The sequence below is a fragment of the Mobula hypostoma genome, chromosome 12 (assembly GCF_963921235.1).
Source record: "Mobula hypostoma chromosome 12, sMobHyp1.1, whole genome shotgun sequence".
In the NCBI taxonomy this organism is placed as follows: domain Eukaryota; kingdom Metazoa; phylum Chordata; class Chondrichthyes; order Myliobatiformes; family Myliobatidae; genus Mobula; species Mobula hypostoma.
In genome coordinates, this window is record NC_086108.1 from 93,550,559 (window position 1) to 93,567,847 (window position 17,289).

At 38.2% G+C, this 17,289-nt stretch overlaps 1 protein-coding gene across 1 annotated transcript in view; it reads left to right on the plus strand.

The window, feature by feature from the left end:
* Nucleotides 1-10,367, plus strand: part of LOC134355002 (rho GTPase-activating protein 29-like) — a 73,287-nt gene extending 62,920 nt beyond the window's left edge. Inside the window, exons 17-23 of the mRNA XM_063064620.1 lie at nt 228-391; nt 2,635-2,823; nt 3,492-3,629; nt 3,726-3,955; nt 5,993-6,299; nt 7,839-7,947; nt 8,180-10,367. Of these exons, the coding sequence (XP_062920690.1) occupies nt 228-391; nt 2,635-2,823; nt 3,492-3,629; nt 3,726-3,955; nt 5,993-6,299; nt 7,839-7,947; nt 8,180-9,057 (2,015 nt within the window). The 3' untranslated portion in view covers nt 9,058-10,367. The remainder of the gene's footprint in view (nt 1-227; nt 392-2,634; nt 2,824-3,491; nt 3,630-3,725; nt 3,956-5,992; nt 6,300-7,838; nt 7,948-8,179) is intronic.
* The last annotated feature ends 6,922 nt before the right edge of the window (nt 10,368-17,289 follow it).

The following is a 17,289-nucleotide window of genomic DNA, read 5'->3' on the forward strand; positions in this document are numbered from 1 at the left end:
ACCTGATCAATTCATTCTGTCCATGTGGCTCTTACCAAATCAGCTTTCATGAAATTTAAGATCAAAATTTTCCAGATTCATTGGTCAACATCATTCAGAGCAAGCATTATCTAAAAATAGATGTGCACAATTTTTTGAGTTTGATATTTGCTTGATGTGTGGCAGAAAACTAAGACTGATCTTTCAGAATAAGCTTAATTGTGCTGTACAACTTTCTTATAATGTAGGTCTAAATGAGATTGTGGTGGAGATGGCAAGTTCTCCAGGGCCCTTCCGCAATACCGTAATGTCAAAGGCATCGCTAACACACAAACTGCGGAAACTGCGAGCTCCATCAAAGTGCAGAGAATGTGACAGCCTTGTGGTGTTTCATGGTGCTGAATGTGAGGAGGTAAAGTATCTGTAACTGGGTAGTTATTTTCCATGTTAAAATTTTATGTGCACAAAGTTCTATTTCTCATGAATTAATGAAAATTAGCCAAGTTTTTGGGCATTACCTTTAATTCAATTTACCTTTTAACATAATTGTATCGGGAAAAGCATGCCGAATTACTGATTCCCAGAAGTAGCAATGTCATAAATCTAGTTGATCAGTCAATCAGAATTAAGTATTTTTTTAACAAAATGTGAAAAGCTCTACTTTTTTTATGCTCTCAGTGATAATAGTTTATAAAAAGTAGTTTGTCCAGGGAGCACTGCAGAGTGGAAATACTGACAGTAATCTCTAATTGTCTGCATTTATTTGTGAATGTGAGCATTCCAGACATTGTTGAATACTGAAATTTCATCATCAAATATAAAGGTATAATTGTACATAATTGTGAATTAAAATAAAAACAGGCACTTACTGCAAAATGGGTAATTCCATTGGCTGCTTCTTGATTGAGAGCATCAGATGATAAATGTTTGCTGGTATTTGTCATTGCTGACTTAAGAAGTGCAAGGAACGAAACATAGGTCATTCAAGCTTCTATGTAATTGGAAAAAACGTGGTAGACCTAGCCAGCTGGACCCATTTGTTACTGATTGTATGTAGCTACAGTGAAAATCCTGTTCAGTCTGAGAGGAACCACAGGTTCAAACATTGACGCATGTGGTTGGCTGTAGAGCCAATGGTATAAAGCTACCATCCACAGGATAAGAACTAAATACCACTTCTTGTCAAAATCCCACCCAATTTCTTCCCTGCCTGCACAGGCTAATGTGGACGTGTAGGCCAATCTAGCTGACTGTCTTGTTCCAGAGAGGTGCTGTGAAGGTTTAGCAATGCATTGACTTATTACTGGAAAATCCCTACTCCTAGATTGCTCTGAACCTTCAATAGGAGGCAAGGGTAGGCTGGAGATTTGTCACCTGTGAAAACATTGTGTTTCTTTTTGCCATTGTGTCAACAAGGTAGTCTTAATGGTGGGAATCTCAGTAAGACTTGGCTCTACTACTAGGCAAAATGTGGACTCCCGCAATCAAGCCGAAAGACATTTGTGAGCACATTTGCTGCTCCATATTACTGAGGTATACAGAAAACATGTAGGCATGAGAACACCCAGGTGCAACCAACAAAATTTAACACAAGCATAAGCAATTTTGAAGCATAATGTATATTTTATAAACCCAAGATTATGCAGAAGCTGGAAATCCAGTATAATACACACAAAATGCTGGAGGAACTTAGCAGGTCAGGCAGCATTTATGAAAATGAATAAACAGTCGATGTTTTGGGCCAAGGCCCTTCACTGGGACTGGAAAGGAAGGAGGAAGGTGAGAGGAGGGGAAGGAGTACGAGTTAGAAGTTAGTAGGTGAATCAAGGGAGGAAGTAAGAAGCAGGAGATGATGGGTGGAAAAGGTAAAGAGCTAGAGAAGGAGGGAGCTGATAGGAGAAGAGGATTGGGCTACGGGAGAAAAGAAAGGAGGAGGGGAACCAGGAGGTGGTGATAGATAGCTGAAGAGAGTGAGAGGGGAGCCAGAATGGGGAATGGAGAAGAGGGAAGGAGAAAAATTACTAGAAGTTAGCGAAATCCATGTTCATATAATCGGGTTGAAGGCTACCCAGACAGAATATGAGGTGTTGCTTCTTCAGCATGAGAGTGGTCACATTGTGACAGTAGAGGAGGTTATGGGCCAACATAACAGAATGGGAATGAGGATTAGCATTAAGATGGTTGGCTACCTGCTTTTTGTGGGTGGAATGAAGGCACTTGACAAAGCAATCCCCCAACCTACATAAGGTGCCAAAAGCAATCCCCAAATCTGTGTTGGGTTAACAAAGTGGTTGACATAGATTGGGGGTCTGCTTTGCTGAGCACCTTTGAATGGAACTTCTCCTATCACCTACTAGCTTGTGTTTCTTCCCCTCCCTCCATCTCATTCTGGGTCCTTCCCCCCCTTTTGAAAGGTGAAAGGTCTCGGCCCAAACTGTTGTTTATTCATTTCCATAGATGCTGCCTGACCTGCTGAGTTCATGCAGCAATTTGTACATCTTTTATAGCTCCCTAATCATTTATACTACTTTAGCTTTTTCTGCTGTTATCAGAATAAAGGAATAGAAATATATTCTTTGTGTCTTAGTCCTATGATTTGTATTGAACTGAAAGTAACATCGTGAGTTAATACTTGAACTTAATTTCACTTGGCAGTGTAGTTTGGCATGCCATAAAAAGTGTCTTGAGACTCTAGCTATCCAGTGTGGCCATAAGAAACTTCAGGGTCGATTGCATCTATTTGGAGTGGATTTTATTCAAACTGCGAAAGATTGTTCTGATGGAATCCCTTTCATTATTAAAAAATGCACTTCAGAGATTGAAAACCGGGCTTTAAGCATAAAGGTAAGATTTGTCTTGTGTTCTAAAATTGCATACTTTTTCACTGATAGCATTATTGTTTGTGGAAGTAATTCTGCAATAATTGATGTGCCACCAGGTTTAGTTTAGGATTATATTTAGAACAAGCTCATGATAGCAATAATCATTCAATCAAATGTCTTCAAAGTAATTTGTAGTATAGTACTTTAAGAATATTAATAATTTCTTAATACCTGCTCTGCAAGGTCATTACTGTTTACCTACATAAGTAAAACCAGAATTCCAGTTAAAATAATTTTTAAAAAGCCGCCTTTTTGGTTTTTTTGGATATGGCTAACACTGGTAAGGACACGTTTATTGCTTTGTCCTGTAAAAGTGGTGAATCATTACACAACGAAGTACTATGCTATAAACATTTAACTATCTAATCTAGGTTTAGAGCTCTGTGATGTTCAGTTCAAGTGGTTCTGCGAGTTAATGTTTGAGTATTCAGCACAAGTTAAATCAGAAAAATTAAATTATTCACCTTAGAATTTAAATAAGAACTTAAAATTGCCTAAAGGTTTGGCCTCTAAGTCTGCTCTGACAATTTTCTAATAATGCATTGTCATCTTTATCAATGTCCATATTCTATTTGGGTACTGTAAATTAGTTGTGAATGCTTATTTACTTAGTTTATTCTTTGTTCAAAGGGTATTTATCGAATAAATGGAGCCAAATCTAGAGTTGAAAAGTTGTGCCAAGCTTTTGAAAATGGAAAGGATTTAGTGGAACTCTCAGATTTATATCCCCATGATATTAGCAATGTGTTAAAACTATTTCTTCGTCAGGTAAGTCCATCTGACATATGACACTATACGTCAGTCATTTTAAAAAAAGTTCAAGTTTTTATTGAAGTGACATCATTATTTTCTTTTGAACCATAGCTTCCAGAGCCACTGATGTTGTTTCGCCTTTATAATGAATTTATTGGCTTGGCCAAGGAATGCCATAATCTGAGCACTGAAGATGACGAGAAACAAAAGGGTCTGCCAGCACGCAAGTGGTCTGCAAGTGTAGGAAGAAGAAAAATTCTTTCTAAAGTCAGAGATTTACTCGGGCAGTTGCCACAACCAAATTATAACACTGTGCGGTATCTCATAAACCATCTTCGCAGGTGTGTAAAAGTAAACTTTTGGTCACTTCACATTTGAATATATCGAGATTTTTGAGCATTGCTGTTTATCCAAACCTTCATGTGTCACATTTCCCCAACCAGCCAAAAGATGTTTGTTTTTACCTCTGATTGAAAGATTGCATCAACATACAGGTTTAATGGCTTGCTTCCACAGTCCCATGCTGCAAAGAGCTTTGTCAAGTGAACTGAGCCTCTTGCTGAAAGAGACTTAGCATTTAGATACTGAACAGTTTGAGATCCAGAATCGTATTTGTCCCTCAATCCAAGTAAAAGTCCATGTTTGAATTAACTTTTGTCAGTTGTTTTCCTGTTCACTCAACATTAGTACCTCAGTGCTCTGCACAGAGGTCACTTAAACAGTGATACTGTTTATGATTGCAGAACGCTTTTTTTTTGTGTGCCCTTTCAGTTTTATGATGCATTTTATAGCTATCAGTAATATTTGAAAGCCCATGCATGCAGAGAAAAAAAATTACAGTATCCCAGCTTCAAAAGTTGACATGTGTTTTTAATTTTATTATGTCTCCGAAAAGGAAATTTCATCCTACTGGTGGTTTTCTGAACACTTTTCTTTGAAGCATTCTCCTTCAAAAAGATGTTTTACAGAATAAAATCTGAAGAGCATTTGCCTTTTGTGCCATCGTAAATCCAAATCAGGTTCTATGTCTTGACTGCATTGTGTTCAATGGCATTAATTTCATGCTTAAATTGCTCTGGTAACTTGACAATGTGGCGTTGACTCCATGTAACTATAAACAGCTTCAAGTTCCTCGGCATCCATATCACCGAGGACGTCACATGGTCTATACACACCAGCTGTGTAGTGAAAAAGGCACAACAGCGCCTCTTTCACCTCAGACTGTTGAGGAAGTTTGGTATGCGCCCTCAGATCCTGATAACTTTCTACAGGGGCACAATTGAAAGCATCCTGACCGGCATCACTGCCTGGTATGGGAACTGTACCTCCCTTAATTGCAGGACTCTGCAGAGAGTGGTACAGACAGCCCAGCACATCTTTAGTTGTGAACTTCCCATGATTCAGGACATTTACAAGGACAGGTGTGTAAAAAGGGCCCATAGGATCATTGAGGACCCAAGTCATCCCAACCACAAACTGTTCCTGCTGCTACCATCTGGGAAGCGGTACCACAGCATAAAAGCCAGGACCAACAGGCTCCGGGACAGCTTCTTCCACCAGGCCATCAGACTGATGAACTCACGCTGACTTGAGTGTACTCTATATTACATTGACTGTTCTATTTATTATAAATTACTGTGATTGCACATTTAGGTGGAGCCGTAAAGATTTTTACTCCTCATGTATGTGAAGGATGTAGGGAATAAAGTCGATTCAATTCAATTTACTTTTATTTTTAAAGCTTTGTTTCCATTTACAGTATGTTTTGTGCATCATTTGTTGAACACAAGAAAGTAGGACTAAGAGTAGGCTAGCTGGCCCTCATACATGCCCCATCTTTAAATATGATCATAGCTAATCTGCTTCAGGCCCCAACTCTTATGCCTGTTCCCCATAGTCCTCAATGTTATGATCTTTAAAAACAAAATTATCGACCTCCTCTTTAAGCACCTTCCAGTAATGTAGCTTCCATAACCTGCTGAGATAGAGAATTCCAGAAATTCACTGCCTAAGACCTGTCATTTCCATTCTTTCAGTATAAGTTGAACTGTATCTTGCATTGTGATGTACTTTACAGTACCTGTAACCTTTATAGTAATTACAACCAATTTTCATAAAGCTTGTTCCCACTCATTTATAAGGTTTAACCAGGGGATAAATATTAGCTTGTATACCAGGATAACAGACTTGCTTTTCTACTTTAATATGGTACCTTTGTCTGCCTAATAGTACAAACAAGCTGAATATTTCAGTTCTCTTGATAGTGTAACATTTTCTCAATTCTGCATTATGATGTTACTTGTTACTTTAATGAACTTTATAATAGTGTTACCAACTAAAAACATTGACAGATTCACACATTTGCGTTTCCTCAACAGGGTAGCAGAAAAAGAAGAAGAAAATAAAATGTCACCTAGTAACCTTGGGATAATATTTGGACCCACTCTCATTCGACCAAAACAAACTGATGCTACTGCTTCATTATCTTCTCTCGTTGACTATCCATATCAGGCTCAAATGGTGGAACTACTCATTAATTATTATGAAAAGATATTTGTTTTTTCACTGTCTCCATCATATTCACAAACTGGAAAGACCTTATTTGATGAGAAAGATAAGGTTATTCCTTTGTCACCTGAGGAAGGTATCCCAAAAAACAAGGGTCATCCAAAAAGTAACAAAGAGGTGAGTGTTGGCTTGACCATTCTGTAGAGCTTCTAGGAGTTTAGAGTCTTCTCTCCCCCCCCCCCCATTGTTGGAATACTCCAGAAATGCATTTCCAACAAAGATCAAGACAAAATCTCTCTTGCATTAGGATCAACAAAGATCCCAATTTAGAAATCAAAAAATAAATTTGTGGTAATACTCAGCAAGCCAAATGTATTTCTGAAAAGAGAAATAGGGTTGATATTTCCATTTGAACACTTTTTTTTAAATACAGCTTTCAATAATTTGCAAATGTTTTTGGTTGTCAGTTTGGTTATTTTGGCGCACTTACCAGTTTGTATTTCTTATCCATAAAGTTCATGATTATTAGCTCTATAATAAAAACAATATATTCCAAGACTCTTGTTTCTGAAGTGTATTCACAAACTTTAATCTAAGTTTAATTTATATAAAATCCATATATGATATCATGTGAGAAAATGAAATAGATTGCAGTTTTGAATTGCTGAAAAAGAGAAAGGAAGAAGAAAATTAACATGCCCATAGGGGATAAGTTGAAGCTGAATAGGACATGAGGGTAATGTGGAAAGGAAGCTTATGAAAACTTTAAGATTTTGAAAATTGAGAGTTTTTTTTTGCCAATGGGGCATTGCTTTAATGTTATTTACTTAGGTAGCAGAAATGCTGGCTATATGTGATGAATACATAGTGGGGGGAGAGGTGGATTAAGTAGCATGAAACGTGACTATGGTTTGAAGTGGTTCATTCTTAATTACATAAGGCTTTGCTTGTAATCAAGTCACAAAACTTGATACTCTTTGTTAGGTGTGAAGGAAATGGGAGTTTTTTTTTCATTTACTTAAAGGCTTTTAACAAATATGGACATAAAGTTATGTAGTTCATTGGGAATACTCCAGGCAATGATGATGATGCAGTGATTGCATTATTATGCTAGTAACTAACAGTCTAGAGACGTTAGTTCAAACCCAACTAGCTAAGGAATTGTAGTTCAATTCATTGTCTGAAATTAGTTTCAGTAAAGATCACTAAACCATCAGATTCTTATTGGGTGGGGGGAAATAGCTATCTGATTTACTTAAATCATTCGGGTGGAATTTTTGCCATACTTGACCAACCTTACCTGTTTCAGAATGCTCCATCTAGTCACAACTCAGACGTCTATACCTGCATGTGACAAGATTTCAATAATGTTCACAGCTGTGATGTATGACAAATAGCATTCATAGTCTGGTAGTGACTCTTTCCAATAAGAGATTGTCGCCTATCCTTGACATTCTGTGCGATATCATGGGGATTGCCAGTGAGCAGAATCTCAATTAAACCAGCCAGCTGTTAGGACAGGTAGGGCTAGGCAGTTGATGATGGCCTTGCTATTGATGCTTGCTTCTCAAAATGTAATTAAAAAGATATGCAGTTATATGAAGTAAATATATTTCTGCCTTTTAAAGCTGGCTTAAGATTAATAAAATGTGTTGTTCTTAATGTATTATTACTGCTTATACATAAATATAACGGGGACATTTTTGATGTTGGCAGGGCTTTGGGTTGTCCGGACCTGAAAAGGAATCATCACAAAAAGTATCTTCCAGTAAGACTATAAGTGAAGGAAAGGATCTAAAATGGAGCAGAAAGGTCAATGAATTAGGTTTGTATCTTGGTGTATATTTATAAAAGAAATCATGTTTTGGGGATATCAGGACTGAATGAAAGCATGTGTTGTACAGGGGACCCAGTGTAGAGTAACAAGGGGAGTAGTGCTTTGTTTCCGAATGAATGGATCATTAATAATGCATCTTTGAGAAATTGAAGTTTTTCTTGGGATTAACAGTTTAAACCCAGTTGACACTACTAATGTATGAATTGTACAATATTTTCAGGGCCAGATGTCTCTCTCAACCTGGAAAAATGTGAGATACTGAAACAATTACCAACTACACAAGCTTCTGAAGAACACAAAGCCAACAAGTCAGCAAGTGAAAAGGCCGGTCATCAGCTTGTTAAAGTTAATATGCGGCCTCCTAGGCCAAAGCCAATTATTCCAAGACCTGCTAGCCTTCCTGTTCCTGAAATGCTTTCCTTGAATGACAGAAGTGTGAAAGGGTATAGTAAAACAAACAATGAAAGGAATACTATTATTGAAGAAGTTCCAGAGATGCAAACTCCATCTCGTTCACCTACATGTTGCAGACATTCATACTATGACACCCAGTCTCTGCATCGGACTTGGGACAAGCAGTATAAGTGTTATGGGATAACTCAAAAGACGGCCATGATTGTGGCAAATGTTGCTCCAGAAAACAAAACTATTGACAATTCTCTCTCTCCACCCTTTGCTCAAGGTTCTGGCAATAGCTTTACAAGTAGCTTGCTGCCCAATAAACCAAACACAGTGACTGTTAGACAGGTAAAGACCACAAAGGTTGATGGAAACTCATTAGATCCTGTACCACCTTATGCATTTCGATCTCCACGAACTTTACAGCCTCCACCTGGCACTTTTTACAAACCTCCCTCTAATGCACTCAAACATGCAGAAGGTTCTATGCTCAAACCTATTGCAGCATTAACTAATAACTCGGATTCTGTACAAGACAGCAATGGAACAATTAATCCTGAAGATAATGGATCTAAGGAATTGGAAAGTTCAGCAAGTGCAGCCAAAGAAACCCAAGCAGAACGCAAACTGGCATTTCAAAAACTGCGATCGAAACGACTTCCACCAGACTATGAATACAGAGAAGCCCATTTTGTTTAAATGACAATTAAATTAATTCTTAGTGTTAATCTGCCAAGTTACTTTATTAATATTTTAAAATGTTTTATTTTTCCATGTGAGAAGCCATAACATAATCTAATTGTAAAACTTTCGACAGTGGTGCATCCTTGAAATGATCTTCAATTTTCCACGTTGCTGTGTCAATTGTCGAGTGTTGCAATGTTCATATTTCCAAAACTTCTCAAGCTTCCTAACAAAAGCTGTAGTTACTATTGATCTTTAAATGAGTTTTAAAATTGTATGGTAGCATACAACTTAATGTATCTTTTCCCAGAAAAAGATGAGGTAGTTGCTAAATAAGCAGCACGGCTTAAATTTATTTTGTGGCAGTAGTATTATGTTTATATTCAGTCAGGTTTCCAAAGTTTTGCAACATTTATATTCTCAACTGCCATTCTTAATTGTGCAATGAAAGTTTACTATGAGTCTTAAAAACTGCACAGTTGTGCCAGAGCCCATGTTCTTTAATGTGCAAAACCTTCCAATATATTCCTATTAATTGTTTGCATTTGTAAGCCAAGTGATCTTCAAAATGCTTAAATTGTCATTTTATTTTATTGGTGTATGTAGTGTGGTCCATGACCAGGATTATGCTCATTAGGGGTTCCGTCTTAAAATGTGAATTACTTTTGTAAATTGTGCATATGTTTATTTATATCATGTTCATCTTGTTGCATGTATGCTTTGTTTACATTACTTTGTACACAAGACACTAAGCTATGTTTCTTAAAGCAAATATATTAATTCCTATATATAATGTAATGAATTACAAGAAATGCCTTAACATTTGGGAAATTGCCTTATGTAATTTATTAAAATTTAGGTTTATGTGTATTTTATAAATGTTGAATTTATGTAAACTAATTGGGCATCCATCTGCATAAGACCAATTATGATATATTTGTAATGCTTTTAGGTGGATTACATAAGCCTTAGGAAATTTGACTGAGGTGTAAATGAGCAATATTTTTCATCACTGTTTTAAATGTTACTTCAAGAATGCCAGAGTTCGTTGTATTTACAGCATTTTTATAAGAACTTTTACCAGTGATGCATTGGTCTTGGCTGTTCAGGTGGGAGACCCCCAACGAAAGGATGGGACATAATTGCTGAAATTTGAGATGATGTTAAATGTGCCTTGAGTTTACAGTTAAAGATATTTTCTTTAAATAATGCTGGTAATGTTGCAGAAACAAGTTGTTGTTATTGCGTCCTATCGTTCTGCTATGTTGCTTTATTGGAATTTCTGAACCATTATCTCATTATATGGCATTCGATTGTAATAAATGTTCCTGTTTTTCTAAATTGATTATTGGTGGAAAAAAGTTTGATTAGAATTCCATATATTTAATCACTTTGACATAACCTTTATCAGCTTGACACAATCTTTATCCACTATATCTATTAGGAAGGTCAAATTTGGAAGTGTGGAGAGCAGGGAGGAAGACGTCGTTATTTGGATGTTTGCGTACACCAGTTGTTCTTGGTTTGGTATCATAAAGTGTTGAAGAAAATTTTCAGCAGTTTGGGTAGAAAACTAGTTGACATTTTGGGTCAAGACATTTCATATGGACTGAAGGAGTAGAGGGGAGATCGCCAGTGTCAGGAGGTGAGGGGAAGGATTGACACAAGCACAGCTGAGAAACAGTAAGTGGATCAAAATGAGGTGATGGAGAAGACTGGGGTTGGGGGTGTGTGTTGAACTGTGTAGATCAAGAGTAGATTCTTCTGTCTCTATTTTTCTAACTATTCTGTTCTTCCCACTTTAGCCTTGACATGTGTAGTGTAAATTCTATATTATGAGGACATTAATGAGTGTGCAACCAACTCCTGTCAAAAATGCACAAAGCTAGCAGAATTTATCATTTTGATTTGTTGTCAATAATATTTTGAAGTTCAAGTTCTTCCTAAACAGCAATGGCTCTGGAGCACTAAAAACGGTTTTAAAGTATGTGCAGATTAATTGCTGGCTTGTTTCTGCAGGCTGTGAAATTGTGTAAATGTGTGGTTCTTTAAGGCCATACAGTGTGCTCTAGCAGACTGCAGACAGACTAGATTCCACCTCCACAAACTAGTTGGTCTCAGGATTTTCCCTTGGAATATAGCCTAAAAGAGAATGAGCAGAAGTTGGACTATTGATATTGGTGCTGGATGGTGCCTGGTGAGAAAGTAATGCTTTATTCATGGAAAGGGTTCTTAGATGGAGAATCTATTTACTCGGTAGGCACAAAAAAAGAAACTTGGCTCTGAAAATCTGTGCTTTCAAAAGGTCTTCTGCAGTCAGAATGCAAAGACTGTACCATCGTAGACCAAGAATAATTATGCATGTCTTTTATCTTGACTGTGAGGTTATGTACACTTCTACATGCAATAGATCACTGACATTCACAACTTGAAGAACTTAACACCAAATGCACTTAAATGTACTACAATCGAAAGGTGTTCGGATCCTTTTTGCGTTTTCTGTAGTTTTGCATTACTAATGCCTATGTTGCCAAAATGTAAGTAGCATCACACAAAGAGTGATTCAGTGTGTGCTGAAATCACTGCTCTAGGGATTCCTGTAGTGGCTGGCTGCATTTTTGAATTGGGGGATGGGGAAGTAGTTCTGCCCCATTGGGCAACAGTCTTATGCCTTGCCTCTCTTGCTGACCATCAGAGATAACCAGTATAAGAATGAAACCCAAGAAAGAAATTGCAAACCCAATTGTACAAATCAAAAGGATGCTATTTGCTTACAAATGGCTCCTAATTATTCCAGGTAATCCTTACTGCCTTTCTTCCCTGTCACTCCTATGTATTCAGAAATGGGTCCTTTTTAACTCAACAAGATCAAGGCAAAGCTCATTACAAATTGATTTTGGTATTGTTGCCTATACTGGTACCCTTCACCACCTTGTTGATAAAGAATCTACCTCTGCCTTCATAATACTTGAAGACTGTTTAGCCATTGAGGAAGAGTGTTCCTAAGACCTCCCGAGTGAGAAAATTATGCCACATGTGTCTTAAATAGGCAATACCTTACTATTTCCTTTTAAATAGTGACCTCTAGTTCTAAATTCTTGCATAAGAAAAAACATCCTCTCCACATTGAAGCTGTTGAGATTTGGGATTAGAAAACCAATAAAGTTTTCATGCAAGTTGATTGGGTTTTAAAAAAGTGTATGGTGTGTTGACTTTCATCAGTCGGGGATTGAATTCAAGAGCTGTGAGGTAATGTTGCAGCCCTGTAAAACCCCGGTTATACCACACTTGGACTATTGTGTTCAATTCCAGTAGCCTCTTAGGAAGGATGTAGAAACTTTAGTGAGGGTGCAGAAGAGATTTACCAGAATGCTGCCTGGACTAAAGAGTGTATCTTATGAGGATAGGTTGGGCGAACTAGGGCTTTTCTTTTGGAATGGGGAATAAGAGGTGACTTGCTAGAGATGTACAAGATTATAAGAAGTATAGCTAGGGTAGAGAGAGCTGTGATGCTTCCTGTTCAATAGCATGATTGCCTGCTACAGTTACCTCTGTTATACTATCCAGAATTGGAGTTGCTTCCTGTACATTGCTTAACTTTGCAAATACATTATTTGTACTTACCTAGCAGGTTGATTAACTTGCCCATTTGCACTACTAATCCATATTACTTTATTTTTCTTGACTATGACTCAAACAGAAAATAGGTGCAGGAGTAGGCCCTTCGGCCCTTCGAGCCTGCACCGCCATTCACTATGATCATGGCTGATCATCCAACTCAGAACCCTGTACCTGCCTTCTCTCCATACCCCCCATCCCTTTAGCCAGAAGGGTCAACTCCTTGCCCTATGCCTTATTCAGAGAAGCAGCACTCGCAGCTCCAGGCTTGAAATGTGACTTGTAGTGCTAGTATCAAAGCTCAAAATTCAAAGTAAATTTATTATGCAAGTATACATTATCACCATGTACTATCTTGAGATTAATTTTCTTGTGGGAACTCTCAGAAGATAAGAAGAAACAATCGAATCAATGAAAAACTGCACACAATGAAGATGAACAAACATTGTGCAAAAGACCATAAATTGCAAATAAATAAGCAATATATATGGAGAATATGAGTTGTTGCACCCATAGATTGTGGAATCGGTTCAGTGGTTGGGTGGATGAAGTTATCACCTCTGGTTCAAGAGCCTTATGGCTGAGGTTCCTGAACCTGGGAGTGTGGAACCTGTGGCTCCTGTTCCTCCTTCCCGATGGCAGCAGTAAGAAAAGAGCGTAGCCTGGATAAAGACAAGAAAATCTGTAGGTGCAACACAGAAAATGAAGGAGGAACTCAAGCATATATGGATAAGAGTAAACAGTTGACATTTTGGGCTGAGACCAATCAGCTCTTTGGTCTTACTGACATTGAGTGCAAGGCTGATACTGTTACACCACTCAACTAGCTGGTATATCTCACTCCTGTACACCTTTATGTCTCTATCTGAGATTCTACCAACAATGGTTGTATTATCAGCAAATTTATAGGTGGCACACAGTCTAGCCACACAGTCATAAGACCATAAGATATAAGAGCAGATTTAGTCCATTTGGCCCATTGAGTCTGTTCTGCCATTTCATCATGGTTGGTCCAATTTTCCCCTCAGCCCCAATCTACTTTCTCTGTATGCCTTCATGCCCTGACAAATCAATAATCTATCAACCTCTGCCTTAAATGTACAGTGCCTATAAAAAAATATTCACTCCACTTTGGAAGTTTTTGTGTTTTATTGTTTTACAACATTGAATCACAGCGGATTTAATTTGGCTTTTTTTTACACTGATCAACAGAAAAAGACTCTTCCGCGTCAAAGTGAAAGCAGATCTCTATAAAGTGATCTAAATTAATTACAAATATAAACACACAAAATGATTGATTGCAAAAGTATTCACCCCCTTTAATATGACACAGCAAATCACCACTGGTACAGCCAATTGGTTTTAGAAGTCACATAATTAGTTAAATGGAGATCACCTGTGTGCAGTCAAGGTGTTTTAATTGATTGTAGTAAAAATACACTTGTATATGGAAGGTTCAATTGCTGGTGAGTCAGTATCCTGGTAAAAACTACACCATGAAAACAAAAGAACACTGTAAAAAGGTTATTGAAAAGCACAAGTCAGGAGATGGATACAAGCAAATTTCCAAGTCTCTGAATATTCCTTGGAGTACAGTTAAGTCAATCATCAAGAAATTATAAGAATATGGCACAGCTGTAAATCTGTCTAGAGCAGGTCATCCTCAAAAACTGAGTGACTGTACAAGAAGGGGACTAGTGAGTGAGGCCACCAAGAGGCCTATGACAACTCTGGAGGAGTTACAAGCTTCATTGGCTGAGATGGGAGAGATGGTGCATATGACAACTGTTGCCCAAGTGCTTCTCCAGTCACAGCTTAATGGGAGAGTGGCAAATAGAAAGCCACTGTTGAAAAAAGCTCACATGAACTCTCAGCTAGATTTTGCCAGGAGGCATGTGGAAAACTCTGAAGTCAGCTGGAAGAAAGTTCTGTGATCTGATGAAACCAAAATTGAGCTTTTTGGCTATCAAACTAAACACTATATTTGGCTTAAGCCAAATACTGCATGTCATCAAAAACACACCATCCCTACCATGAAGCATGGTAATGGCTGCATCATACTGTGCGGATGCTTCACTGCAGCAGGCCCTGGAAGGCTTATGAAGGTAGAAGGTAAAATGAATGCAGCAAAATACAGGGAAAACCTGATCACTCACGATCCTCATGCAATCTGACAGAGCTTGAGCAGTTTTGTAAAAAGAATAGGGAATAATTGCTATGTCCAGATGTGCAAAGCTGACAGAGAGATCTATACAGACAGGCTCAAGGCTGTAATTGCCGCCAAAGGTGCAGCTACTAATTACTAGCTTGAAGGAGGTGAGTAATTATGCAATCAGTTATTTTGTGTTTAATAATTGTAATAAATTTTGACTAATTTGTAGAAATTTGTTTTCACTTTGACATGAAAGAGTCTCTTCTGTTGATCATTCTAAAAAAAAACAAGTTAAATCCACTAAGATTCAATGTTGTAAAACAATACAACATGAAAACTTCCAAAGGGGTTGAATATTTTTTATAGGCACTGTATATAAAGCCTTAGCCTCCACAGCAGACTGGGGCAAAGAATTCCACAGATTCACCACTCTCAGACTAAAGAAGTTCCTCCTCATCTCCGTTCTAAAAGGACACCCCTCTATTCTGAGGCTGTGTCCGCCGGTCTTAGACTTTCCTGTCATTGAAAACCTCCTCTCCACATCCACTCTATCAAAGACTTTCTCCATTCAATGGGTTTCAATGAGATCACCTTTTGTTCTTCTAAATTCCAGTAAATACAGACCCAGAGTCATCAAATGCTCTCCATATGAAAAGCCATTCGATCCTGAAATCATTTTCATGAAGCTCCTTTGAACCCTCTCCAGTTTCAGCACATCCTTTCTAAGATAAGGGGCCCAAAACTGCTTACAATACTTCAAGTGAGGCTTCACCTGGACTTTACAAAGTCTTAGCATTACAGCCTTGCTCTTATATTCTAGTCCTCTTGAAATGAATGCTAACATCGCATTTGCCTTCCTCAGTCATGGGTATAGAGAGAGTACAGCAGTGGGCTGGGCACACATCCCTGAGGTGCACCAGTGTTGATCGTCAGTGAGGAGAAGGTATTATTACCAATCCACACAGATTGTGGTCTTCCAGTTAGGAAATCGCAGATCTAATTGCAGAGGGAGGTATAAAGGCCCAAGTTCTGTAGTTTATCGATCAGGACTGTAGGAATGATAGTATTAAACGCTGAGCTATAGACAACAAACAGCATCCTGATATGGGTGTTTGTATTGTCCAGGTCAAAGGGCATGTAAAGAGCTTTTGAGGCTACATCTGCCATAGACCTATTGTGGCGATAGGCAAGATGCAGTGAGCCCAGGTCCTTGATGAGATGGGAGTTGGTTCGTCTTGTTGTTGAGGCATCTTGTGTGGATAGCCTGGATAGTGGGGGTCCTCGATGATAGATGCTGCTTTCCTGCCACAGCATTCCTTTTAGATGTGCTCGGTGGTGGGGAGAGCTATACCCATGATGGAATGGGCTGTACCCATCACTTTTTGTTGTTTTTTATTTTCATTCAAGGGTATTGTTATTTCCATACCAGTCAGAATACTCTAATGCACATCTATAGAAGATTTTCAAACTTTTAGATGACATGCTGAATCTTCGCAAGCTTCTAAGAAAACAGAGACACTGCTCTGTTTTTTAATAACGGCCGTTACGTGCTGAACTTAGGGTGAATCTTCTGAAGGGATAATGCCAAGGAATTCAAATATTCTGATGATCTCCACCTCTGATCCCCTGATGAGAACTGGCTGGTGGACTTCCGGTTTCCTCCTCCCGGAGTAAATAATCGGCTGGTCGGTTTTGCTGGCATTGAGTGAGAGGTTGAGCTGATGATCTGCTTGAAATCACATGATGATATTCTTACATTTTTGTTGTGTTCTTCCCTCCCACCATTCTGACTTGGGCAGCTTGCATTGTTTACTGTCTGAAACACAAAGGGACTCGGGATTAGGGTTGTAAAGAGAGCATGGAGAAAGTATGCTAATCAACAGTTTATCAAGTGAAGAGGTTGTGGGATTACAATAACAACATTCAATCATTTTGGCTTCACAATCCATCATCAGAGGTTTCTGTAAACATGGTGAACACATCCTCCTCCGGTTGCTTAAGGATATGCAGCCACACTGTTTCCCAGTGTTTAAATGCTAGTGACAGTGTTTTACTTATTCATTCACAAGACATGGGTGTTTCTAGCAGAGTCACCATTTAATATTCACCTCAAATTGACCTTGAACCAAGAGATTATAATCGTCATATGTCTGTGGGTCACATATGTGTCATATAGGGTAAGGAGAGATGCTGTACTTGCACAATGGTGTCACGATTACCATTACTGATGTGATTTTTTTTATATTTGATGAGATAAATTCTGGATTAATGCAAATTCACAAACAATATATCAAGAATCTCTAATAGCTGCAGTCCTGTCTGTGCCATCCAGGGTCAGAGTGTAATATTGAGTGATAAGTTAAAATGCCTGAAATTAGACCAGTAATATCTAACATAGAAACAGAAAATCTACATCACAATACAGGCCCTTGGGCCCACGAAGCTGTGCCAAACATGTACTTCCTTTAGAAATTTCC